The sequence below is a fragment of the Oncorhynchus mykiss genome, chromosome 8 (assembly GCF_013265735.2).
Source record: "Oncorhynchus mykiss isolate Arlee chromosome 8, USDA_OmykA_1.1, whole genome shotgun sequence".
NCBI classification, from domain to species: Eukaryota; Metazoa; Chordata; class Actinopteri; order Salmoniformes; family Salmonidae; genus Oncorhynchus; species Oncorhynchus mykiss.
Window position 1 is genome coordinate 48,451,707 of NC_048572.1, and position 27,525 is coordinate 48,479,231.

Genomic DNA, 27,525 nt, shown 5'->3' on the forward strand with positions numbered 1-27,525 from the left:
AAAGCAATCAAACAAGCGAAATGTCGGAATAGGGACAAAGTGGAGTCGCAATTCAACGGCTCAGACACAAATGTGGTAGGGTCTAGAGGCAATTACGGACTACAAAAAGAAAATTCACCACGTCACGGACAAGGACGTCTTGCTTCCAGACTAAACATCTTCTTTGCTTGCTTTAAGGATAATACAGTGCCACCGACAAGGCCCGCTACCAAGGACTGCAGGCCCCCCCCTCTCCTTCTCCGTGGCTGACGTGAGTAAGACATTTACACGTGTTAACCCTCGCAAGGCCCAGACGGCATCACTAGCCGTGTCCTCAGAGCATGCAGAGACCAGCTGGTGTGTTTATGGACATATTCAATCTCTCCCTATCCCAGTCTGCTGTCCCCACATGCTTCAAGATGGCCACCAATGTTCCTGTACCAATGAAGGCAAAGATAACTAAACTAAATTACTATTGCCCTGTAGCACTCATTTCTGTCATCATGAAGTGCTTTGAGATACTAGTCAAGGATCATATCACCTCCACCTTACCTGTCACCCAAGACACACTTCAAGTTGCATACTGCCCCAATATGTCCACAGACAATGCAATCGCCATCACACTGGCCTATCCCATCTGGACAAGACGAATACCTATGTAAGAATGCTGTTCATTGACTACAGCTCAGCATTCAACACCATAGTACCCTCCAAGTTCATCATTAAGCTTGAGGACCTGGGTCTCAACTAGAGGTTGACCGATTAATCGGAATGGCCGATTAATTGGGGCCGATTTTAAGTTTTCATAACTATGGGAAATACCTATTTTTTTACACCTTTATTTAACTAGGCAAGTCAGTTAACCTCTAGCGACGAGCAATCCCGTATCCGGGAGCGTATTCATAGCCTCAAGCGCATTACCATAACGCAACGTTTTCTATTCATGAAAATCGCAAATGAAATGAAATAAATATATTTAAACACAAGCTTAGCCTTTTGTTAACACTCATCTCAGATTTTCAAAATATGCTTTTCAATCAAAGCTACACAAGCATTTGTGTAAGAGTATTGATAGCCTAGCATAGCTTTAAGCCTAGCATTCAGCAGGCAACATTTTCACAAAAACAAGAAAAGCATTCAAACAAAATCATTTACCTTTGAAGAACTTCAGATGATTTCAATGACGAGACTCTCAGTTAGATAGCAAATGTTCATTTTTTCCAAAAAGATTATTTGTGTTGGCGAAATAGCTCCGTTTTGTTCATCACGTTTGGCTAAGAAAAAGACCGGAAAATGCAGTCACTACAAATTAGCTCCATAATATCGACAAAAACATGGCAAACGTTGTTTAGAATCAATCCTCAAGGTGTTTTTCACATATCTATTTGATAATATATCAGTCCTGACAGTTGGTTTCTCATACGCAATAATTTCAACGGAGGACAGCAAGCGACCACCTGGTAGATGTAGTCTCTTATGGTCAATCTTCCAATGATATGCCTACGAGTACGTCACAATGCTGTAGACACCTTGGGGAAAAAGTGGAAAACGTAAGCTGACTCCTAGCCCCTTCACAGCCATATAAGGAGTCATTGGCATGAGGCGGTTTCAAAAAATGTGGCACTTCCTGATTGGATTTTTATCTGGGTTTCGCCTGTAACATCAGTTCTGTGGCACTCACAGACAATATCTTTGCAGTTTTGGAAATGTCAGTGTGTTTTCTTTCCAAAGCTGTCAATTATATGCATAGTCGAGCATCTTTTTGTGACAAAATATCTTGTTTAAAACGGGAACATTTTTCATCCAAAAATTAAAATAGCGCCCCCTATATCCAAGAAGTTAAGAACACATTCTTATCTTCAATAACAGCCTAGGAACAGTGGGTTAACTGCCTTGTTCAAGGGCAGAACGACAGATTTTCACCTTGTCAGCTCGGGGGAACCAATCTTGCAAACTTAACTAGTACAACGCAATAACGACCTGCCTCTTTCTCGTTGCGAATGCAGTAAGCCAAGGTAAGTTGCTAGCTAGCATTAAACTTATCTTATAAAAAACAATCATAATCACTAGTTAACTACACATGGTTGATGATATTATCTAGCGTGTCCTGCGTTGCATATAATCTAACTGAGCATACAAGTATCTGACTGAGCGGTGGTAGGCAGAAGCAGGCGTGTAAACATTCATTCAAACAGCTCTTTGTTGTGCGTCAAGCATTGCGCTGTTTATGACTTCAAGCCTATCAACTCCCGAGATGAAGCTTGTGTAACCGAAGTGAATTGGCTAGCTAGTTAGTGTGCGCTAATTGTTGTTGTGTTGCTGGTTCGAGCCCAGGGAGGAGCGAGGAGAGGGACGGAAGCTATACTGTTACACTGGCAATACTAAAGTGCCTATAAGAAGATCCAATAGTCAAAGGTTAATGAAATACAAATGGTATAGAGGAAAATAGTCCTAAAATTCCTATAATAACTACAACCTAAAACTTCTTACCTGGGAATATTGAAGACTCAGGTTAAAAGGAACCACCAGCTTTCATATGTTCTCATGTTCTGAGTAAGGAACTGAAACGTTAGCTTTCTTTCATGGCACATATTTTACATGGAACATATTGTACTTTTACTTTCTTCTCCAACACTTTGTTTTTGCATTATTTAAACGAAATTTAACATGTTTCATTATTTACTTGAGGCTAAATTGATTTTATTGATCTATTGTATTAAATTAAAATAAGTGTTCATTCAGTATTGTTGTAATTGTCATTATTAAATCAAATAAAAAATGTAATCGTCCGATTAAATCGGTATCGGCTTTTATGGTCCTCCAATAATCGGTATCGGCGTTGAAAAATCATAATCGGTCGACCTCTAGTCTCAACCCCGCCCTGTACAATTGGGTCCTGGACACCCTGACGGGCAGCTCCAGGCGGTGAAGGTAGGAAACAACATCTCCACTTCGCTGATCCTCAACAATGGGGCCCCACAAGGGTCTGTGCTCAGCCCCATCCTGTACATCCTGTTCACCCGTGACTGCATGGCCATGCATGCCTCCAACTCAATCATCAAGTTTGCAGACACAGTAGTGGACTTGCTTACCAACAATGACGAGACAGCCTACAGGGAGGAGGTGAGGGCACTCGGAGTGTGGTGTCAGGAAAACAACCTCACACTCAACGTCAACAAAACAAACGAGATGATCGTGGACTTCAGGAAACTGCAGAGGGAGCACTCCCCTATTCACATCGACTGGAAAGCAGTGGAGAAGGTGGAAAGTTAAGATCCTCGGCGTACACATCACGGACAAACTGAAATGGTCCACCCACATAGACAGTGTGGCGCACAAACTCACAAACTTTTACAGATGCACAATTAAGAGCATCCTGTCGGGCTGTATCACCGCCTGGTACGGCAATTGCACCGCCCACAACTGCAAGGCTCTCCAGAGGGTGGTGCTGTCTGTAAAACACATCACCGGGGGCAAACTACCTGCCCTCCAGGACACCTACAGCACCCGATGTCACAGGAAGACCAAAAAGATCATCAAGGACAACAACTACCGAGCCACTGCCTGTTCACCCCACTACCATCCAGAAGGTGAGGTCAGTACAGGTGCAAAGCTGGGACCGAGAGTCTGAAAAACAGCTTCTATCTCAAGGCCATCAGACTGTTAAACAGCCATCACTGACACAGAGAGGCTGCTGCCTGTCATGTCGTGGCCCTCTTTGGGTGTAACTAGTGGCTTCCCCCCCTCTCCCTCCTACACCCAGGTTCTGTTATTCCAGGTTGTAAATTCCTGGAGACTCTCTCCTCCTGGCCATGCAGTATAGAGAGAGTTTCACAGTAGAACAAATGAACTTCTTCTACATCACACAACTTGAGAACTGAACAATATTCATGTATTGGAGAATGTGTAAACGGTTGGTGGAGAAGCCAGCTACGACCCGGTCCGTTTTGTTTCATAATTGTGATCTCATGAAAGACAATACAGCCACATAACCATAACTCTGTTATACAGGTGCCTCCGTTATAAGGTTTGCATCGAATTATTGTATAAAATGAATGAGTAAAGATGAAACTATTTGTAAAATGATGTAAGGTGATGTTAAACCTTGTAATGAAAGAGAATTGTATTCCCTTTAAAGTTTAACCAAGTCACTAGCCCACCCCCTTGAGCACAGACATGATCTGGTGTCATGGAACAGCCCTTTTCTACTGTTACGAATGAAACCCCACCTGAAGAAATCCTCTTCAGACTATGCATACCTCGGTCAGCTAAGGGGGCAAAGGTTTGAGTAGAGACCACAAAAACCTCAGTATAAGCTAAGGTTGTGATGGTTGTTGAATTCCTAACCATACCACGTGGAGCATTGGCTACACGGCGGGAAATGGTTAAACTCTGAGACTATCGATCCCAACAGAATAAGAGCAAATCTTAGATACTAATTACTAGTCTGAAGCAAGGAATTATGTCAACCTGGGGTGCGAAGACCGACAACTGCCGAAACATCAATTTCTATAAGAACATTTCTGAATGGTATTCTGAAGTATCCATTCTAACCATGAAAGACTTCAGGGAAGCAGAAGTAGAGATCCAATAGAGATCACGACGACACACTGAGCATAAATATTAATTGATTGCAATTATTCCCGAATGAATGAGCGTTCATGTGCAAAGGATTAGCATTTCAGTCCACACCCACTTCCCTTTGTTCGCCAAGCCGTCATATTGGCTTAGCCCACTAGGGAACCTCCCCTATCATTTCCTTGTAACCATATCTACTGTTTGTATGTTTATGCATTCTGTGATTATTTAGTTAGTAAATCAATTATTAAGACAATTGATGCATGGATGATTCATAGTAAAGGCTGGGTTCGTGCAGATTTACAACGTTTGGAATGAGATTAACGTGAGTTAAAGAATAATTCATTCATAATCACGTAATAATTACAGAGAATTGATTTAATAAAATAACAGTCTTCACTTTAATGACGTCAAAGACAACATATTATGACGCCCCGTGCGAGGAATCTAAAATGGAATTGGACTTTACTGTTGAATTTTATATATATAAATATAAATTGTGCAAACAGAATAGTACAAACAGTCTGCTTTGTATACAAATTGGTTGCGTGTGTGTTTCCATTTGAACAAGCTATTTAGAAGCGCCAACCGGTCATGTGTCCATTGTCAGAGCAATCAGTTGTAAATTCCAGATTAGTCCGCTAGGCCAAAATATTAATTTCTAGAGCAATGGCATAGAGCCAGTAAGGTTAGAAATTAGAGGATAGATCTGTTCGGCGTCCGAACCGAAGTATTCTGTCCGCCAACTGTGCTAAGCCAGTGTGGGTAGGCCACAGGCGTACCTGTATTTACGTACTGTGACGCCGAATGGGCAAATGTGAGACGTCACTTGTTAAACCCCCCCCCCCCCCTTTCCATGGTGAAGGGGCCTCTATTTTGTGCATGGAAGTGAGATTTCTGTACAAAGTAGGATTAGCTTGCACGAGAGGCTAAGCTAACAAAGGGAAACAGTATTTTCTTTTTCCTGTGTCACGTTGAAATTCATCCGCATTGCGCGACGGAAGTCCCATCCTTTGTACTTCCGTTGGAATTCAGCTTTCTGCGATCACTGGTGGTGAAGAATCGCCAGTATATTTCTTGAAAAATAATTAGGTGACACCCAAACCTGGATCATGTTAAGATATCCAGTCAATTGCGATATCGGACTAAATCTGGAATTTACAACTGATTGTTGGCGCTTCTAAATAGCTTGTTCAAATGGAAACACACACGCAACCAATTTGTATACAAAGCAGTCTGTTTGTACTATTCTGTTTGCACAATTTATATTTATATATATAAAATTCAACAGCAAAGTCCAATTCTATTTTAGATTCCTCGCACGGGGAGTCATAATATGTTGTGCCTTTGGCATCATTAAAGTGAACTGTTATTTTATCAAATCAATTCTCTGTAATTATCATTACGTGACCTGTTATGGCTGCAATCCCCCTATCGGGATAAGTGTCATCAACAACCGCTGAATAGCATAGCGCTACATACAATAAATATTAATATAATATTTATATTCATGATAACACAGCTTAGCCTTTTGTTAATCCACCTGTCGTGTCAGATTTTGAAATTATGCTTTACAGCGAAAGCAATCCAAGCGTTTGTGTAAGTTTATCGATCACACAATAAAACATTAAGTACACTTAGCATCAGGTAGCTCGGTCACGAAAATCAGAAAAGCAATCAAATTAATATATCACCCGCTAATGTCTTTCACAGTAGGAGAGGGGAAAACAATGGCTGTCCAAATTCTGTTGCGCAAGCAAAACTCATGTGACCACTTGACGTGATGTTAATGTTCTGGCTCATTTTTCAAAATAAAAGCCTCAAACTATGTTTGAAGACTGTTGACACATTGAGGAAGCGATAGGAAAAGGAATCTGGTTCATATCCCTTTAAATCCAGCAAAGGGAGGCTATGGAACATGGAGTTTTCAAAATAGAAGCCACTAGAAGTTAGATAGAAGCCAATAGAAGTTTTGATTTTCCTCAGGGTTTCGCCTGCAATATCAGTTATGTTATAATCACAGACAATATTTTGACCAGTTTTGGAAACTTTAGAGTGTTTTCTATCCAATACTAATAATAATATGCATATATTAGCAACTGAGACTGAGGAGCTGGCCGTTTACAATGGGCACCTTTTCATTCAAGCTGCCTATCTTACAACTCAGAGAGCTTTCAAGCACAGCTTTTGAGGCATCAAAAGTTCACAACGCTAAGAGCCCTGACCGCTCGGTTTTGAAGTTTGACCACGAGCACTCACTCCAGTTAGAGTGTGCATTATCAGGTATTGGAGCGTTGAGAGACGACGCACAACAACGGTTTGTACCACGAAAGCATGATTCCAATAACCTCTGCGGTCCAAATAACTGTAAAGTACGTCGCCATCAAAACGACTACCACAACAATCGACCTGTTCACTACGTTCCTGAACCCAACCCACACAAAGTGTCAGAGCACAAGGGTAACAACAGGTTGAAGGACGATCAAAACATAAACCAATGTTCTCCAGAAGTTCCACTATGTGAAGAACTATAGCGAGAACAATTTGAGAAAAGGGTAAAAGTCACAAGGACTAGATGGGAAATTACTGGACACCAGGTCCGCAGGAAACAACAACCATAGCAAGGATGTTAAAACTCAAATTTCTCCCGCTCTCACTCGAGATCCTATCCAGGGCCCTCTTGATCAAGAAACACCCTGTGTATGTTACCAGCCTAGAATCTGTACCCCTGCTACTTGGAACAGACTTGATGGATCGGTTACTCCCACTGATGGATTGGAAAACCAACCAGGTATGGTCACAGACCACAGTGCCTTCTCCACTGACCACACTGTCTCCCCCTAACACTAGCTGCAACGCAGTCATCCACGAGGGGTATCTGTCGAAAGCACCACTTTGGAAAAAGACATTTAGAAACCTATATTACGATACATAGACACATTCCATCAGCCAACCTGATTGACCATTCTTTTCATGATTTCGAGCCAGCTGTCTCTGTGAATGAGCAACTTCCCTCCTCCTTGCAGTCCTGTAATACGGTAGTTGAGATGAACTTCTCTTGACCTTCGGACACTTCCGCAAGCACTACGGCCGTCTCAGCAAGAAAAATATCAATGCGCAGAGTATACTCTGCTTCCGATGATACACCTTCCGCTTTGTGGGGGACTGTCACCCTTTACAATGACACCAATGGTGTCAGTCCAGCAACTGACCCGATGACTTCCACTGGTGAAACACTTTGCGATATCACAGACCGATATCCCCATCTCAGTTCGCAGGTACTGAAGAGGTTGCCACACGCGGATGCATTGGTGACTGACAGGCCTCGACAGCCAATGAGTGTTTTGAAGCACAAACACCAGGAGATTTGGTTGAAATGGCTGTACCATTCTCATAACGCGGTCGCTGACAACTCGTACATAGGGTCTGACCTTTTCGTTTGCACCTCAGATACCAACACTGGTGGGGTGTCCTGAGACACAAAGGGAAGGAATAGTAGCCCAGACCCTTGATGAGCCTCATCGAGGCTGGTTGCGGTGTCGAGACTACGGGCAACACCGTACAAGCCCGCCAGAGCATAAAACAAATCTAGTTGTAAACTCACCTATGAGAACAGTGAGGAAAAGACGGGCCCCTAGACGATCTTAGAACACATCAAGATATTACTGAGGTGTACCAGACTGGTCGTAGAAGAAGTCCAGTGAACTTCCACCTTAAACAAATGGCAAAAAAATATATAAATTGGCATGAGTAGGTTCAACTACAACACAAATAGTAAAATGCTCTAATCATGTGTTCCGGTAGGATAACTGGTCCCCTTGAGTACCAGTACCAATACCAGCAACAGTCAGTCCAGCTACAATCAGTAAGAAGGTTAGTGACCTAACCAAGCAAATTAAACTTGACAACAGCGACATAGGAGTCACTCAGAGTGCAACATGGGGATCGGAATCTCCAGAACACTTTTCTGACAGTTAACACACATGCCACTAATAAATAGAAACCTCCATTCAGGAGGAAAGTTATTAGAAGTCATGAACCATGATCACACCACGTACGACTGGTCCAATGCTTACTTCAGTCGTGAGGTTAGCTCCTCCGTGGATAACATAGCTATGAAATAGACTTGTAGTAAAACCATTAGATTCCCTCGACACCAATTCTGACTGACCTCCAGGCATTGACCTGAAAATTACCTGACAAGTCTGCCAGGATGAAAGACAATACAGCCACACTACCATAACTCTGTTTATACAGGTGCCTCTGAGGTTTGCGTGTAATTATTGTATAAAATGAATAAGTGAAGATGAAAATATTTGTGAAATGATGTAAGGTGATTTTAACCCCCCCCCCCCGGAATCTGGTGTATCCCAATTGCTACACCTATAACGTGTTTTTTAAGGCACTGGACACAATGATAGAGTTTATAGAATAAAAATGTATTAGGCCCTAATCTATGACTGGGAATACAGATACGCATGTTGGTCACAGATGCCTTTAAAAAAAAAGTAAGGTAAGGGTGTGGATCAGAACACCAGTCAGTATCTGATGTGACCACCATTTGCCTCATGCAGCGTGACATCTTCGCATAGAGTTGATCGAGCTGTTGATTGTGGCCCACTCTTCTTCAATGGCCAGTCCCAGTCATGTGAAATCAATAGATTAGGGCCTAATGAATTTATTTAAAATGACTAATTTCCTAACATGAACTGTAACTACCTTTGAAATTGTTGCATGTTGCGTTTATATTTTTGTTCAGTGTAAATAAAAATGGCTACATGTCGAAGTGTAGGTGACATGTATATTGGCTACATCCTCATGTCCAAACCAAACCAATGCTGATATGAGGGAGGCTCCAGAAAATGTAGCCAAACTTTAGTTAAACATTTAATTGCATAAATATAGGATAAACGCCAGTCACGTTAGATAATAATTAACAATAACATCTAAAGGCTTGATTCTGTCGACATACTCGAGGCGTGGTTCGTTCAGATCAAATGGTCACAAGACCGGAGGAGTGAAGGACAGTGCCTAAAGGACAGTGCCCGAAGCGCACCTCACATCACCCACCTTGAATGTGAGCAGAGGCAGTCAGCATTTTAAACTATTTAACCATAATCTTAATTGTTAAAAACATGGACGTTTTATCAAATTTTATGAAGTATGTCTTACCTTGCTTCAAAGTAGCCTAGCTAAAATACAACCATAGAATGTTGAGGGAATTATTTCATAAACACTTAATACGCCATTGAAACCATCATTTTTCTCTTGTTCTATTGATTTTCAAAATCAAAGTTATTTTATGGTCCAGCAGCCAAAGGCACAACCCTAGTCATATTAGTAGCCCTAACAACCCGTAGTAGTTGATGCATCTTTAGATTTCCCCTTTTTTATATTCTAACCAGTATTTCAATCTCTGTCACATGAAACTGCTTGCGCATGTGGTGCGCTTTTGAGAACAGCGTTTTCCCGCTAATTGCATTTTGGAACATAGCCCATAGCCTACAGCCATGCGCACATTTTGAGCTTATAATATGAAGAAATAAAACTTTTTCACAATTTTAAGATAAACGGTCTGATCTGATGCATCAGCCTCATTGCTTTTTTACATTGTATAATTAATGTAACGTAGACACTGGGAGTCGAGAAGCCGGTGGTAAGTTTAATATAACGAGAAACATGGAACGATACAACGTAGGATTAGCGTCTAGACATGTCCCAGAACTGTCCCTGAGTCTGTTTTAAACCTTAGACAAAGTTAATGTCAAGCAATGAGATGGTTTTCTTTGTGCTCCACTCACCGTTGATTCTCACCCATTGTGGTCTATTTGACAAAAAATATATAAAATCCACAGAATGAGGTTCGGACTTGGTTCATATGCAAAAGTTTCTTGCCCATTAGAAGTGGCTGTATTGGCTAAAAAGCACTGGAAAAGTCCACAACCACCATCTGGGCTTTGCACTTTTTTCAAGATGGGAAGGAGCCAGGTGTAGTAAGTACACGAGCATCGTCCACTCCTCTCTGTTGCTTGTAGGAAAATTGAAGGGGGTCTACAATGTCTCCAACCTTGTTTTGTATGTGGGAGTGGATCAAAACGTGTCATTATGAGGTGTTAATGCAACAGGGCGGTAATCATTGAGAACTGCAGGGCAGCTCTTCTTGAGCACTGGGCATACGATGGAACATTTCCACAGAGCTGGTATTGTGTGCTTCCTCAGTGAGCGATTGAACAGCTCAGAGAACAAACCTGACAATTCCTTGTGACAGGATTTCAGAACATGGTTGCTGATGTTACCCTGGCCAATCAGTACTGTCAACGCAGTCTCACAGTCCTGCACTCGAGGTGTCATTCCAATGTTTGACTGATTTATAGACCACTCCATCCCTCTGTAGACTTGTAGGCATGATTAATATTGCTGAAGCAAAGATAAATTGTTTTACTACCCCTTGTAGCACATGCAGCAAATTGCTGATAACAATGTAGCAAATTGCTGATACATAGGCAGCACCTTTTTGTGCGTACAGCTGTTGAAATTACCCAGTATTAATACAGGGGAGTCCGGTGATTGACTATGCGCTGCACACATGTGATAAAATCAGCTGCGTGTGTCACATTGGCTGAGGGTGGAATATATTGATGGGGGGAAAAAAATAGATAGTTACATATTGAAATATTATTTTTGACGCTATATTGTATCATATCCTTTTAACAATATCGCAATATTTATTTTGCGCTAGTCTGCTGTACCAACACTGGTATTTTTCATCCTAAAGCTTGTTCACCATATTCTGAAATAGTGACCCAACATGTTTTCAGTATATTTATATCCGACTGATCAAAACTAATTTTTTCATGCTCTCTCGTCTCAATGCAGCAGACAATGTTTGGAACATCAAATGGCAATAAAATGGCAGTATCAATACATATACAAACGCAATAATTAAAATACAAAATCAGCATCAGCACATAAGTATCGTGATAACATATCGTGAGGTCCCTGGCAATTCCCAGCCCTAGTGGAATATAGGGCCCTGAGTGTACAAAACATTTGGAACACCTGCTCTTTCGATGGCATAGACTGAACAGGGGAATCCAGGTGACATCCCTGGTACCATCATTACCATACCTCAAATCCATCTGGAAAAGTTTGCATTTCACCACTTCATTTAACTTCTCAAAGTATTGCCATACAGGACTTGCCATGCAACGATGTTGCAGGCGAAAGCCTGAGAAAAATCCAATCCGGTAGTGCCCCATATTTTGAAAGCGCTGCGTGCCAATGAGTCCCCATTGAGCTGTGAATGTGCTATGAACTAGCTTACGATTTCCACATATTCCCCAAGGTGTCTACAGCATTGTGACGTAGTTTTACGCATTTATGTTGAAGAATACCCGTAGGGGGCTACATTGCGCAAATGGTCACATGATGCTCCGGGAGAAAATCTCAAGTAAAGTACAGAGGTAGCCATTATTCCAATCGCTTCTACTGAGAAACCAATTGTCCCGGTGGATATATTATCGAATAGATATTTGAAAAACAACCTTGAGGATAAATTCTAAACAACGTTTTCCATGTTTCTGTCGATATTATGGAGCTAATTTGGAATACTCTTCGGCGTTGTCGTGACCGCAATTTCCGGTCGATTTCTCAGCCAAACGTGAAGAAAACGGAGCTATTTCGCCTTAAAAATAATATTTTGGGAAAAAATAAACTTTGGCCATCTACCTGGGAGTCTCGTGAGTGAAAACATCCGAAGTTCATCAAAGGTAAACGATTTAATTTGATTGCTTTTCGTGACAAGGTTGCCTGCTGCTAGCAAGGCATAATGCTATGCTAGGCTATCGATAAACTTACAAATGCTTGTCTAGCTTTCGTTGTAAAGCATATTTTGAAAATCTGAGATGACAGGGTGATTAACAATAGGCTAAGCTGTGTTCCAATATATTTCACTTGTGATTTTCATGAATAGGAAGATTTTCTAGGAAGATTTATGTCCATTGCGTTATACTAATTAGTGTCAGATGATGACAACGGTCCCGTTCACGGGATGGGGTGTCACTAGAGGTTAACGCCGATGGCGTGCAGAGAACTTTATATAATAATTTGAAAGATGCATCTCTCTTACTAATGATACAACACTGTTGTATTAGGTATTTGTTTAATTGAAATTGTCCCTTTATGTTGATGATCGGGACCTGTTAGTGGTAGCTTTGTGATAACTGCACTGACTTTCACGGTTAGGGATTTTTTCTTAACGTTAACGTTTTCATGTTTAAACGTTAACACCTCTAATATGTGTGTGTGTTCCTTACTCACCGGAGTCGTCCGTCCTGGGCCGCCGCCCCCCCAGGGATGACCTTGGTGATGAAGATGCTGGGGTCTTCACCGATGTGGGGGTTGTCCGTTCCCCCCGCGATACTGAAACCCAGCCCAGAGTTACCCTGGAGAAACCAAAGACACAAACACACTTTCTCCATAAGCACCTTTAGGTCTTTGAAAAGCGCTATATAAATCCCATGTACAGTGCCTTGCGAAAGTATTCGGCCCCCTTGAACTTTGCGACCTTTTGCCACATTTCAGGCTTCAAACATAAAGATATAAAACTGTATTTTTTTGTGAAGAATCAACAACAAGTGGGACACAATCATGAAGTGGAACGACATTTATTGGATATTTCAAACTTTTTTAACAAATCAAAAACTGAAAAATTGGGCGTGCAAAATTATTCGGCCCCCTTAAGTTAATACTTTGTAGCGCCACCTTTTGCTGCGATTACAGCTGTAAGTCGCTTGGTGTATGTCTATCAGTTTTGCACATTGAGAGACTGAAATTTTTTCCCATTCCTCCTTGCAAAACAGCTCGAGCTCAGTGAGGTTGGATGGAGAGCATTTGTGAACAGCAGTTTTCAGTTCTTTCCACAGATTCTCGATTGGATTCAGGTCTGGACTTTGACTTGGCCATTCTAACACCTGGATATGTTTATTTTTGAACCATTCCATTGTAGATTTTGCTTTATGTTTTGGATCATTGTCTTGTTGGAAGACAAATCTCCGTCCCAGTCTCAGGTCTTTTGCAGACTCCATCAGGTTTTCTTTCAGAATGGTCCTGTATTTGGCTCCATCCATCTTCCCATCAATTTTAACCATCTTCCCTGTCCCTGCTGAAGAAAAGCAGGCCCAAACCATGATGCTGCCACCACCATGTTTGACAGTGGGGATGGTGTGTTCAGGGTGATCAGCTGTGTTGCTTTTACGCCAAACATAACGTTTTGCATTGTTGCCAAAAAGTTCCATTTTGGTTTCATCTGACCAGAGCACCTTCTTCCACATGATTGGTGTCTCTCCCAGGTGGCTTGTGGCAAACTTTAAATGACACTTTTTATGGATATCTTTAAGAAATGGCTTTCTTCTTGCCACTCTTCCATAAAGGCCAGATTTGTGCAATATACGACTGATTGTTGTCCTATGGACAGAGTCTCCCACCTCAGCTGTAGATCTCTGCAGTTCATCCAGAGTGATCATGGGCCTCTTGGCTGCATCTCTGATCAGTCTTCTCCTTGTATGAGCTGAAAGTTTAGAGGGACGGCCAGGTCTTGGTAGATTTGCAGTGGTCTGATACTCCTTCCATTTCAATATTATCTTTTGCACAGTGCTCCTTGGGATGTTTAAAGCTTGGGAAATCTTTTTGTATCAAAATCCGGCTTTAAACTTCTTCACAACAGTATCTCGGACCTGCCTGGTGTGTTCCTTGTTCTTCATGATGCTCTCTGCGCTTTTAACGGACCTCTGAGACTATCACAGTGCAGGTGCATTTATACAGAGACTTGATTACACACAGGTGGATTGTATTTATCATCATTAGTCATTTAGGTCAACATTGGATCATTCAGAGATCCTCACTGAACTTCTGGAGAGAGTTTGCTGCACTGAAGGTAAAGGGGCTGAATAATTTTGCACGCCCAATTTTTCAGTTTTTGATTTGTTAAAAAAGTTTGAAATATCCAATAAAAGTCGTTCCACTTCATGATTGTGTCCCACTTGTTGTTGATTCTTCACAAAAAAATACAGTTTTATATCTTTATGTTTGAAGCCTGAAATGTGGCAAAAGGTCGCAAAGTTCAAGGGGGCCGAATACTTTCGCAAGGCACTGTATTATTATTATTCATACAGTAACATGTCAACTATAACAACAATTACAAACTGCTACTGCATACAACAGATTTGTTTGTGCAGTCTTGCCTACTCCTAAGGTGTATTGTTACGTCACTGTTTGTGCGGTCTTACCAAGTTTTCCGGTAATGCAAGACGAGTTGGCAAGACAGCACAAACCAGATCTGGGACCAGGCTAATTTCCAAATGGTCATCAAGCATTTACAACAAAGTGGCAGTATTATCACATTATAAAACACACCAAGCCAGTAGGTGCACACAGAGTGCGTTGATACTTAGGAATGGCAGCGGGTGCAGGGGATAAGAGCTCCCAGGGAGACAGCTTGCGGAGAGGCGAGCATTTTTTATTTACGCTACGCTAATAATACCGTGCACTTGAAAGTACAGCTGAAATGGGTCACGCAAAAGAAAAAAGGAACATAACAAAAATACATCACCATGGGTGCATTGGGAGGATTAAGACATGGCTACATAATGCAAGAGTGCACAAAGCAACAAAATGCGTATAACGCCAGAGACATGGTCTGAGTCCTAAATGGCACCCTATTCCCTTTATAGTGCTCATATATAGGGAATATGGTGCCATTTGGGATGCAAGCCTTGGAGTGTGTCAGACTTGAGTGGAACATTGGAGAGACTGGAGGAGTGTACTACACAAGAGAGCTGGCTGTTTAATACAGGATAACTTGAGAGGAGAGAACATTATGGTCCTGATGGTGCTGTATTATACGAGCAGTGTTGGGGTCAGTTCCATTTCCACTCAAATCCGAGAGACGAATTGCAATGTAATTACCAAATTGAATGGATTCTCTGAATTATCTGAGTAGAAAAATGGAATTCATACAGACGTTGCATACTCGAGCTGTGAGTAAGGCTGTTACGGTGACCGCATTTACCGCCCCACCAGCGGTCACGAGTCTAGACAACAGTCAAATTCCATGGTAATTAGGCTTCTCCAAGCTCTGATGCTGCTGATGGTCATTAGTCGCCCACCAAACTTGATAACTGTCTGGTACCCCACTCTATTGTCCCTCAAATCACTCTGACATCAATGCAAATGTAATTGAAAATCGAATCAAACACTTATACCCTGACTACACCGCTCGCATTGCAAAATAAATGTAGAAATCTATATTATTCAATTACTGCACCCACACTGTTCGCGCACGCCAATGAGTGTCTGCGTTGCCAAGGCCTAAAACAGAAGTCAGTTCTATTTGTGACGCAGATCGCGCTGAATGTCCTGCCTCTCCCATCTCCTCATTGGTTTATAGAAGCAGGTACCCACGTGCCATCTCCTCATTGGTTATACCCACATGGGTGACTGAAAGATAAACGGGGTCGGTAGCGGTAATGCACCTAACTTAGGAAAGTTACCAATCGCAATAAAAAGTCCAGAGAAGAAAAGGCCTGGAAGAAGGAGAGATGACAAGAAATGATTAGGTTGACTGTTTTATGTGTGGATTAATTGTCGGAGTAGAGGACCTTGTGCATTTCAGGTAAAATAACTATGTTTTTATCCCAGGACAAATTAGCTAGCAACAGCAAGCTAGCTAAATAGGACAAATTAGCTAGCAAGTGCATGCTAAATTGCCATAAATGTGTAATGCTTTTCGGTCCCCAAATTACTGAAATTGGTTCAGAGTTTGTTTTGATATTTTAATCTGCGTGTCGCGATCGCATTTGGTGTGGGGGCACAAAATACTAATCTGCACGATGGCGCACACGCGCAGCCGGTTTGGGTTCCGTGTTGAGAACCCATGAGCTCAAATTGCGCAACATTTCCATAGGCTATGCAATTGCCTGAGAATATCTATTTAAAAGAGGATACCATCAGCTTTCTATAGGCTAGGCCTACTATATTTATTTCTCAACTTTCTTAACATTAAGCACATTGATTATTTTTACAACAGGAGTATAGCCTACCTGGCTGGCATGAAAATGAACCCCGCGAAAAGCATACTCCATTTACTATTTAAGTGCATAGATAGATGACATGTATTGTTTCCCGCTGCCCCTGTTTTGATACAGGTGCATTATAATGGTCAAATTCTAAATCAAAACAAATTTCATACATATATTATTTAGTATATGTAAAGACAATTTTAATCAAGAATAGTGTGATGGGTGACAATTTTAGCCTATCACTTGTGAATGATGCCCAGCTTAAGGCAAACAGCGCATTTTGTTTTTACAACCTTTACAAATCATAGTTGCACATCTCATGTAGCCTAGCCCATAGGCTTATATGTTTCATTAAGGTTTGTATCACAACTAAAGCACCAAATAACTTCTTAAATTGAAGAACATTAATCCACTTTACAATGGGTGTAGAGCCTAAATTACATACAGTGGGGAGTATTTAATACACTGCTGATTTTGCAGGTTTTCTTACTTACAAAGTATGTAGGGGTCTGTAATTTATCATAGGTACACTTCCACTGTGAGGGACAGAATCTAAAACAAAAATCCAGAAAATCACATTGTATGATTTTTAAGTAAATAATTTGCATTTTATTGCATGACATAAGTATTTGATCACCTACCAACCAGTAAGAATTCTGGCTCTCACATACCTGTTAGTTTTTCTTTAAGAAACCCTCCTGTTCTCCACTCATTACCTGTATTAACTGCACCTGTTTGAACACGTTACCTGTATAAAAGACACCTGTCCACACTCAATCAAACAGACTCCAACCTCTACGCAATGGCCAAGACCAGAGAGCTGTGTAAGGACATCAGGGATACAATTGTAGACCTGCACGCGGCTGGGATGGGCTACAGGACAATAGGCAAGCAGCTTGGTGAGAAGGCAACAACTGTTGGCGCAATTATTAGAAAATGGAAGAAGTTCAAGATGACGGTTAATCACCCTCGGTCTCAATGATCATGAGGAAGGTGAGGGATCAGCCCAGAACTACACGGCAGGACCTGTCAATGACATGAAGAGAGCTGGGACCACAGTCTCAAAGAAAACCATTAGTAACACACTAGGCCGTCATGGATTAAAATCCTGCAGCGCACGCAAGGTCCCCCTGCTCAAGCCAGCGCATGTCCAGGCCCGTCTGAAGTTCACCAATGACCATCTGGATGATCCAGAGGAGGGATGGGAGAAGGTCATGTGGTCTGATGAGACAAAAATAGAGCTTTTTGGTCTAAACTCCACTCACCGTGTTTGGAGGAAGAAGAAGGATGAGTACAACCCCAAGAACACCATCCCAACCGTGAAGCATGGAGGTGGAAACATCATTCTTTGGGGATGCTTTTCTGCAAAGGGGACAGGACGACTGCACCGTATTGAGGGGAGGATGGATGGGGCAAGGAATCGCGAGATCTTGGCCAATAACCTCCTTTCCTCAGTAAGAGCATTGAAGATGGGTCGTGGCTGGGTCTTCCAGCATGACAACGACCCGAAACACACAGCCAGGACAACTAAGGAGTGGCTCCGTAAGAAGCATCTCAAGGTCCTGGAGTGGCCTAGCCAATCTCCAGACCTGAACCCAATAGAACATATTTGGAGGGAGCTGAAAGTCCGTATTGCCCAGCGACAGCCCCGAAACCTGAAGGATCTGGAGAAGGTCTGTATGGAGGAGTGGGCCAAAATCCCTGCTGCAGTGTGTGCAAACCTAGTCAAGAACTACAGGAAACATATGATCTCTGTAATTGCAAACAAAGGTTTCTGTACCAAATATTAAGTTCTGCTTTTCTGATGTATCAAATACTTATGTCATGCAATAAAATGCAAATTACTTTAATCATTATCATATTAATCATACAATATGATATTCTTTTTTAGATTCCGTCTCTCACAGTTGAAGCGTACCTATGATAAAAATGACAGACCTCTACATGCTTTGTAAGTAGGAAAACCTGCAAAATCAGCAGTGTATCAAATACTTGTTCTCCCCACTGTACATACGCAGAGCGTGATTTTTAAGTTTGGGGAAGATAATTTCACCATTAAAAAGCACCTTTATAATAAAAGCAATAAATGCATAATCACATTTGTGGTCACTTTTGAGAATGGTGTTGTCCATTCTTGCTTGTAGCCTACTGCCTCTGCCTTTATTCGAAGAAATAGCCTAATAGTTTATCGATATTTTAAGCTAAGCGTTCTCATCTGTTGCGTCAGGCTCATTGCTTAAAACACGTTTTTTGATGCTAGTGGAGGTATTCATTTGGAATCTATCGCATCCCACAACTGTCCTACACTATGTTTCAAATATTTATTTATCGCACAGAATAGAGTAGGTCAACTTTTGTACTATGGGGATAGTATATTGACATAGGCTAGCGCTTTTGCTGTTCGTTTGATCAACTCATCTGGTTGGCTTACAAAAAGTAATTGTGGACAGTTCTTCTAATATCTTCAATATGCGCCTCGGAATTGTATAAGTACGTGCACAGTTGTGTCCCCGATGTGTCCATCTTCACTTGTAGCCTGTGAGAAAGACCCTATCACGTGACGGAGAGCCATTTGAGTGAAAGGTGCTTTGGAATGCAGCCGGGAGAAGGGAATTATAATTATTATAAGGGCACAACAGTCACTTTGAGCAAAATACATTGATTTTTTTTATGGGGTATTACGGCCACACAAAGGGGATGCAGCCGGGATATTTGAGGCATTGTCAAGTGCTTGTCAAATTGTGAGTAAGAGACTGATGAAGTGGGTACAGCCTGCCTAAAAAACAAAGCAGAGATCACGTCGTTCATCAAATTTTTTCAAATCCTCGTTAGTCGCATCATGCAGCCTTAGAATGTATTAAAAATCAAAACATATAGCCCAACATTTATATCACAAATAAAGTTACGTTAATAACTCTAAATTAAGCACATCGGAGTACCCGTGTCTTTGTTAAGCGCTCAACACAAAATAGCCGCATGTGCGCACTCCCTCAAATTGTTATTGAGAAAATATCCTTTCAATATTATTCAGCTATGTCCAATTGTATTCTTCATACTATAAAATAATGACACAGACTTCTAAGTCAATCTTGTCTGCTAAATTAACTAGTGTAGCCCACAGCCAGATGGCATAGCCAGACCAGGGCCTAACAAAAGGACAACTTGGAGTATGTTATTCTGTTCTTCTGAAATAGACTACATTTTCTTCATATCCTGTTTGTTTAGACCTGTTTAAAATAAATGAAGGATTTATTGTGTAGGTGGTGTAGGTTATAATAAATTGACTTAAACTTTTTTTAAATGTAAACGTTCCAAAGGTCTGTATCAGTGGCTTGTAGGCTCTGTGTGGAAGCCAGGAGATGCTAAATATATTTTTGTTCATTAACGGTAAATTATCGTGAGACCGGCAGTTATTTGCTTAACAACATTTCATGAACGCCACAGTGCTAGCTGTTAGTGTGTATAATACGAGACATATGCAAACTGTACCCTTTGAGGGCCAGCGTGGGTGCAGGCCTTTTCTTCGGGCAAGCAAAAACGCACCTCGATTTGACCATATCCTCAATCATAGTCTACAATAAAGACTGATTTGTAAAATGTAGTCTTATTGCTTGGCCGAAGCTAATGCCTGCACCCACAACAGCCCTCAAAGTGTAAGATACCGCCCCCCCACCACAAATTTGGAGGGCATACCATGTCAGACATGAACATTACACACATGCTACTTTCTAATACAATCAAAAGGACTGTACTACTTCCATTGTGAGTACTTAAAAGTACTTTACTGTATGTATCTTGTACCGAACCACTTCAATATAGCGACAGAAGAGGTCCTGTGTTGCTGTGCAAAGAATGTGCGTGATTACCAAATGGCACCCTATTCCCTATATAGTGCATTACTTTTGACCAGGGCCCATAGGGCCATTTAGGAAGCAACAGTTGTGAATTAAAACATTTTTTTAAAGAAAGAGACAGTCCCCTTACCCGTTCGAGCGTGATCTCCTCATATTCATAATCCGCTTCTGTTCCGTTTACCTGGAAGGGGGAGAGGGAATGACACATTTCAGCTGCTGAAGTTTGTTAGCTACTAGTGACTACTTGTAACAAGTGACTACTACTAGTAACTAACACTGACTCCTAGTGAGTCAATGCAGAGCAATGAAGGTTTCACATCTTTCAGAACAAGACATTTCCTCTACCAAACTGAGCCCTTTTGGAACCTGTTTGTGTTTTCAAGGTCAAAACTTTTATGTCCACAATTCAAGTGAGATGCACTCGAGCCCTGGAAACACAGAATTTTCAAAAGGCAGACCACCAAAATATCTGCAACATTTGATGTTACCTCACCTGTGCTTTAGTCCATTCAGGCTACACAGTGCACCAGATGTTTAAGTATTTCAGAATGCTATAGTAGTCTGCTGCGCGACCTGCACAGCCCGACCGCCATGTATAAGTCCATCTCAAACGCTCCAGGGTGAAGTTTCCGCTAGGTACAGATCTAGGATCAGCTTCCTCACCCCCAATCCTAACCATATTTTGGGAGAAAATGCAAACCTGACCAATGACCAGCATCTATTGTACAATTTCACCCTACACCATCTCAAAACACCAAGACCACAACTGGCTGTATTGACTCCTGCTACCCAGTCAAATGGTAAACAGGCGGGATACAATGAGTGGTAAACGTGTGGGGAATACTGTGTGTTATGCCCTTGGCCAGGCACATAACTGTATCAGTAAGGTCTTAACTGAGCTCGTCACCAACCTGTACTCTGTAAGTGTACCCGTAAGTCACAAACAGCTAGAACGAATGTGGTTTAGTTTAAATTGATGTAACTGATATGCTGAAGGGGAAAATACATGTAAAAAAGGCATCTGAAATTGAAATTACAGTCCCTAGTATAGTCTTTGGAACTGATAAAGAATAGCTTCTGGAGTCTGTGGAATTACGTAGCTAAATATCATGTTTAGGCAGAATAATTTCAATTCAACCAAATGGACAACAGTGTCAATTGTATTTCTTAAGCCATTTCCTGTCCACTCCCACTGTTCAGCTATCCCCTCTGAGCTTCTCACACACACACACGTATTCATGCATGCTGTGCATCAAGTAACATACATAATTAGATAATATTACAGATACAGTTTTCATCCGTGTATAATAAGTGTGCATATTAGTAGCTATTTATGCCATTTTACACATATATATGGACCTATGTGAAGTACTTTATTCACATGAAGAGCCACATAGACGGTTGACCACTTATTGCAGAAAAAATAGGATTCCATCCAGCAAAGTACCTCGAGCAACAGCATTTCCTTAACTGACTTTGGGTTCGTCAAAGGGTAAGCTTTCGTTAGACTTGCTAGTATGTCCCATAGAGACCCTATAATTAAGATTTACAAAATCAAGAAGACAGTGCAAAAAGTTATTTATTAGGGTGGCAATATTCCAGTAACTTTCCCCAGAATCAGGAGTGAATAGGTAGGAAATCAGGAATATTCCAACACAGACTTCTGGAAGACCTAAGAATCTTTACATTAACCATTACTCTCTCGCGGGAATTCAACTATGTAGCCAAACGTAGCTGCTGCTCATTCCATTTTCTCGAAAATTGATTAATGGTTAAAAAAAGTAAGGTCTGCATCCATAGACACACATACCAGCTCTACTGGTAGTACTGCTACTACCAGCAGTACTGCACCTGTCGACGACACAAGTTGTTCTGCTTCCACGAGCACATCCAATGCTAGCATCAGTAATTCTACATTTGTTGTTAGCCCACCTATCATGGACACTGACAGTTGTGAATCTGATGCAGCGGAAGAGCTACTGCCCCCTTACCCGGGAAAGCACCGAACAACAGACAGGGACGTTGGACCATCGAAGAGGCTCAAATATGATGAGAACTACATTGATTTGGGGTTCACTTATATTGGGAGTAGTGCCTTTCCTCATCCACGGTGTGTTATATGTGCAAAAGTACTATCTCACAACGATGAAACCGATGAAACCTTCACTCTTGCGCAGACATTTAGAAACAAAACATGCCAATTTGAAAAATAAGCCACAGGAGTTTTTTTGAGCGAGAATTAAGACGATGTTCAAGTATTAAGACATGTATAAAAGCAACAGATATCATTAATAAGAAGGGGCTAGAAGCGTGAGCTACCGAGTTGCTAGGACAGGCAAGCCCCATACTATTGTGGAGGACTTAATTCTTCTTGCTGCCGCAGACATGGCTGGGACAATGCTGGGGGAATAGGCAAAAAATATATATACAGACAATGCCTTCATCAAACAACACCGTTTCACAACGCATCAGTGACATGGCAGGAGATGTTTTGAAACAATTACTGCTTCACATTCAAGCCAGTGAAATCTATGCGTTACAGCTGGATAAGTCAACAGGCCTGGCACAGCATGTCTGTTACGTTTATGGGGGGTCAATTAAGGAAGACATCCTCTTCTGCAAACCACTGGAAACCAGGACAACAGGAGGCAATATGTCTTAAGTACTGGACAGCTTTGTGACATCAAATGAACATTGGTGGTCAAGATGTGTTGGTATCCCATGACAGGGAGATATAGTGGAGTAGTGCTCCCGACGCTACTTGGGTACACTGCAGCACTAATCGAGAGGCTCTTGCTGCCAAGGGAATGCCTGAAAGCTTGAAAGACGTTTTGGGCACTACAGTGAAAATGGTTAGCTTTGTTAAAGCAAGGCCCCTGAACTCATGTGTATTTTCTGCATTATGAAATGATATGGGCTCCAACTATGTAATGCTTTTACAACGTACAGAAGTGTGCAGGTTATCAAGGGGCAAAGTATTTACACATTTTTTTTTAAATTGAGAGATGAGCTTAAAATTTTCTTCACTGACCATAATTTTCACTTGTCTGACTGCTTGCATGATGACGAGTTTCTCACACGACTGGCCTATCTTGGTGATGTTCTTTCTTGCCGGAATGATCTGAAACTAGGATTACAGGGACTCTCCGAACTATATTCAATGTGCGGAACAAAATTGAGGCTATGATTAAGAAGTTGGAGCTCTTCTCTGTCTGCATTAACAAGGACAACACACAAGTCTTTCCATCATTGTATAATTTTTTTAGTGTGAAAATGAACTCAAGCTTACGGATAATGTCAAATGTGATATAGTGAAGAACCTAAGTGAGTTGGGTTTGAAATTACGCAGGTACTTTCCCGAAATGGCTAACAAACAGCTGGATTCGTTATCCCTTTCATTCCCTGCCTCCAGTCCACTTATCTGAACAAGAGAGCCCCATCAAAATTGCAACAAGCAATTCTGTGAAAATTGAATCTATTCAGAAGCTACTACCAGATGTCTGGATTGGGCTGCGCTCAGAGTATCCTGCCTTGGCAAATTGAGCTGTTAAGAGACTGATGCCCTTTGCAACCACGTACCTATGTGAGAGTGGATTCTCAGCCCTCACTAGCAAGAAAACTAAATACAGGCTGTGTGGAAAATTATTTAAGACAGACTCTCTCCAATACAACCCAACATTGCAGAGTTATTACATCCTTTCAAGCACACCCTTCTCATTAACCTGTGTTGAGTTATTCACCATTTTCGATGAACAAATACAGTTTTATATGTAAGATGGCTAAATAAAGAACATTATTGATTATTATTTTTTGTGCCCTGGTCCTATAAGAGCTCTGTCACTTCCAACGAGCCGGGTTGTGACAAAATCTCACACCCATTATTTGTTTAATCAATGTATCGTACAATGTGTGTGTGGCAGGCTTACAATGATGGCAAAAAACAATATTTGAGAGTGCGCTGACCCGGGTGCTCAAGGGGTTACGCAGCTGGAGGTTGAATGTTTGAAGGGGTACGGGACTATAAAAAGTTTGGGAACCACTGGTCTAGACTCTAAAGTTACAGTTCAATATCATAATAGAAAGTCTAGTCAGAGGTTTTAGGGGCGGAAAAGTATAAGATGGAAGGCCCCATACTGCAGTCAATTTGCGCTCTGAAGCTTTTTAGTCTGCGTTTTTAAAATCTGAACACAATCACACATTTTAATTCATGAGGTGACATAACAGGTTGGCAGGACAGCCTAGGTGCTTGTTTCAAACTACTGAAACATTCATGTGGATTGTGCTAAATACTGAACATAAGGGGAAAAACTGCACGTCTGAGCTAATGTGTATATAAATAATTGAAGTCACTGTGTTTGTCCTGGAATTGCCAACTCTGCGTCCCAAATGGCACTCTATTCCCTGTATAGTGAACTACCTTTGACCAAAAGTACTGCACTAAATAGGGTGCCAACGGCTTTGAACGCTGCCACTTCGCACTCTAATGTTACTGTGCATAGAGACCTGCCTGAGTGAGAGTTCGGTGAGTCGATGATGCATTCTATTTTTTTTAAAAATAAAAACTACACAAAAATAAACGCAACAGGTTTTATGAGATGAAATAAAAGACCCCAGAAATGTTCCATAAGCACAAAAAGCTTATTTTCTCTCCAATTTTGTGCACACATTTATTTACATTCCTGTTAGTGAACATTTCTCCTTTGCCAACAAATAATCCTTACACCTGACAGGTGTGGCATATCAAGAAGCTGTTTAAATGGCATGATCATTACACAGGTGCACCTTGTGCCAGGGGACAATAAAAGGCCACTAAAATGTGCAGTTTTGTCAGTGTCACAGACGTCAAGTTTTGAGGGAGCATGCAATTGGCATGCTGACAGCAGGAATGCCCACCAGAGCTGTTGCCAGACAATTGAATGTTCATTCCTCTAGCACAAACTGCCTCCAACATCGTTTTAGAGAATTTGACAGCATGTCCAACTGGCCTCACAACCGCAGAACACGTGCATGGCGTTGTGTGGATGAGAAACTTGCTGATGTCAACATTGTGAACAGATTACCCGATGGTGGTGGTGGAATTATGGTAAGGTTAGGCACAAGCTACGGACAACTAACAAAATAGCTTTTTTTTGAAGGCAATTTAAATGCACAGATATACCGTGACGAGATCCTGAGGCCCATTATTCTGCCATTCATCCGCCACTATTAAATCATGTTTCAGCATGATAAGGCACAGCCCCATGTTGCAAGGATCTGTACACAATTCCTGGAATCTGTAAATGTCCAACTTCTTCCATGGCCTGCATACTCACCAGACATGTCACCCATTGAGCATGTTTGGGATACCTTGGATCGACGTGTATAACAGCGTGTTCCAGTTCCTGCCAATGGTGGTCACACCAGATACTGACTGGTTTTCTGATACCTTTGCATATCTGTATTCCCAGTCATGCAATCTATAGATTAGGGCCTAATGAATGTATTTCAATTGACTGATTTCCTTAAATGAACTGTAACTCAGTAAAATCTTTGAAATTGTTGCATGTTGCGTTTATATTTTTGTTCAGTATATATATGTTTATTTTATTTGTATTTTTATATATATACAAACTTATATAAACGAACAATAACTTAGACTCAAACATCCCATCTGCCCAGACCTGCATGCTCACACCCCCCATCCCTAGTGTATGCATTAGTTTGCCATTTGCATCAATTTGTCTTTCTATGATCACCCATGCTATTTCAATATTTCAATAATAAATCCTTAGATTTTTCAATTGTGTTAATGATTTCCAAGTTATTACATTTTTGTCAAGATGAGTGATGAGAAGAGAATCGTCAAGCCCATTGGGTATCTCACTACACCGCCATATGCCATGTCTTGAAATATGCAGACAGAAGGATTAAAAGTTTACATTGTAATACTTCTGACAGGCAACTTTCTAGCTTCGACCCACAACTACCGGACTTCATAGCATTCCCAGAAAGCATGGATTATTGAGCCATTCTAAACTTGACATGATTCTGCCATTGTGCTGTAGAATTTGTGAATTATGTCTCTTGTATAATACATTCTATACATTCGTTTATACTGGATTAAGCATACATTTTCATAAACTAATTTTGTTAGTTATGCTCCAACTTCCCCTCGATTTTATGGCAACATCAGTTCGTTTTAAGTCTTGGTTCCAATAGTTTATATTTTTTGTCAGTTGGATATACTCTGCAAGGTTTTGTATATCTTCCCTATCATATGAACACCCTTCTCGGACTCAAATAAGATTCCATGAAGGTCACTCTGTTTAAAGAAAAAATGAATAATCAACATTTCGTGATATGTAACTTTCATGTTGCAAGTATTTGAAACCATCTACATAGGTCAATCCAAAATTACTTTTTAATTATGTCAGGGCCTGGGATGCTAACACAATGGACCGCAACCAGCTTTCTTCGAAGCAGTACTGAGGAACAATGGCACACAAGAGCTGCTTTAGGCTCATGGTTCTCTTTCTCAACATTTATATGGAGAAATTGGGATATTTTTTGTGATATACTGTACTATTAGCTGATATGAATGAGATTAAATATCAACACACAGATCACCATGTTTCTTTCAATTGTGGTGCAGGAAATTACAGCCCAAAGTTAGTAAAAAGAGTAAATTCACACAATAAAACTTATATTTTTTGATTAACACGTTTAGCTCAAATTTAGATATTAAAGACCTACATACAGTAGGTAGCTCCATTCCATAACTCTGATGGAGGCCAGATTGAACTGGGTCGTGTGCATGTGTCTACAAAGGGAAGATAAGGGACAAACCGGGAAGGACTATCTGGACCTATCCAATAAGAAACAGATTTTTTATTTTCCATTTCAAAACTTTTTTCTATGGTGTGCCCTACTAATCACAACCTAGTTAGAAGGGCAACAAGGTGGTATGCCAGGTGGCTACTGTACTTTTTATTTATTTTCTACTTTCACAGTTTGATGCTTTTGTTTCTCCCCGAAATGAAAACACTGCATGTTTGGAA

General features: G+C 41.1%; 1 protein-coding gene across 27 annotated transcripts in view; it reads right to left on the reverse strand.

The window, feature by feature from the left end:
* dlg1l (discs, large (Drosophila) homolog 1, like) overlaps nt 1-27,525 on the reverse strand; it is a 260,585-nt gene that overhangs the window by 95,703 nt on the left and 137,357 nt on the right. For all 27 annotated transcript variants that reach the window (XM_021612710.2, XM_021612715.2, XM_021612716.2 and 24 more), the window contains 2 exons: nt 20,619-20,669; nt 12,877-13,001 (listed from right to left, as the gene is read on the reverse strand). In XM_021612710.2, the coding sequence (XP_021468385.2) occupies nt 12,877-13,001; nt 20,619-20,669 (176 nt within the window). The remainder of the gene's footprint in view (nt 1-12,876; nt 13,002-20,618; nt 20,670-27,525) is intronic.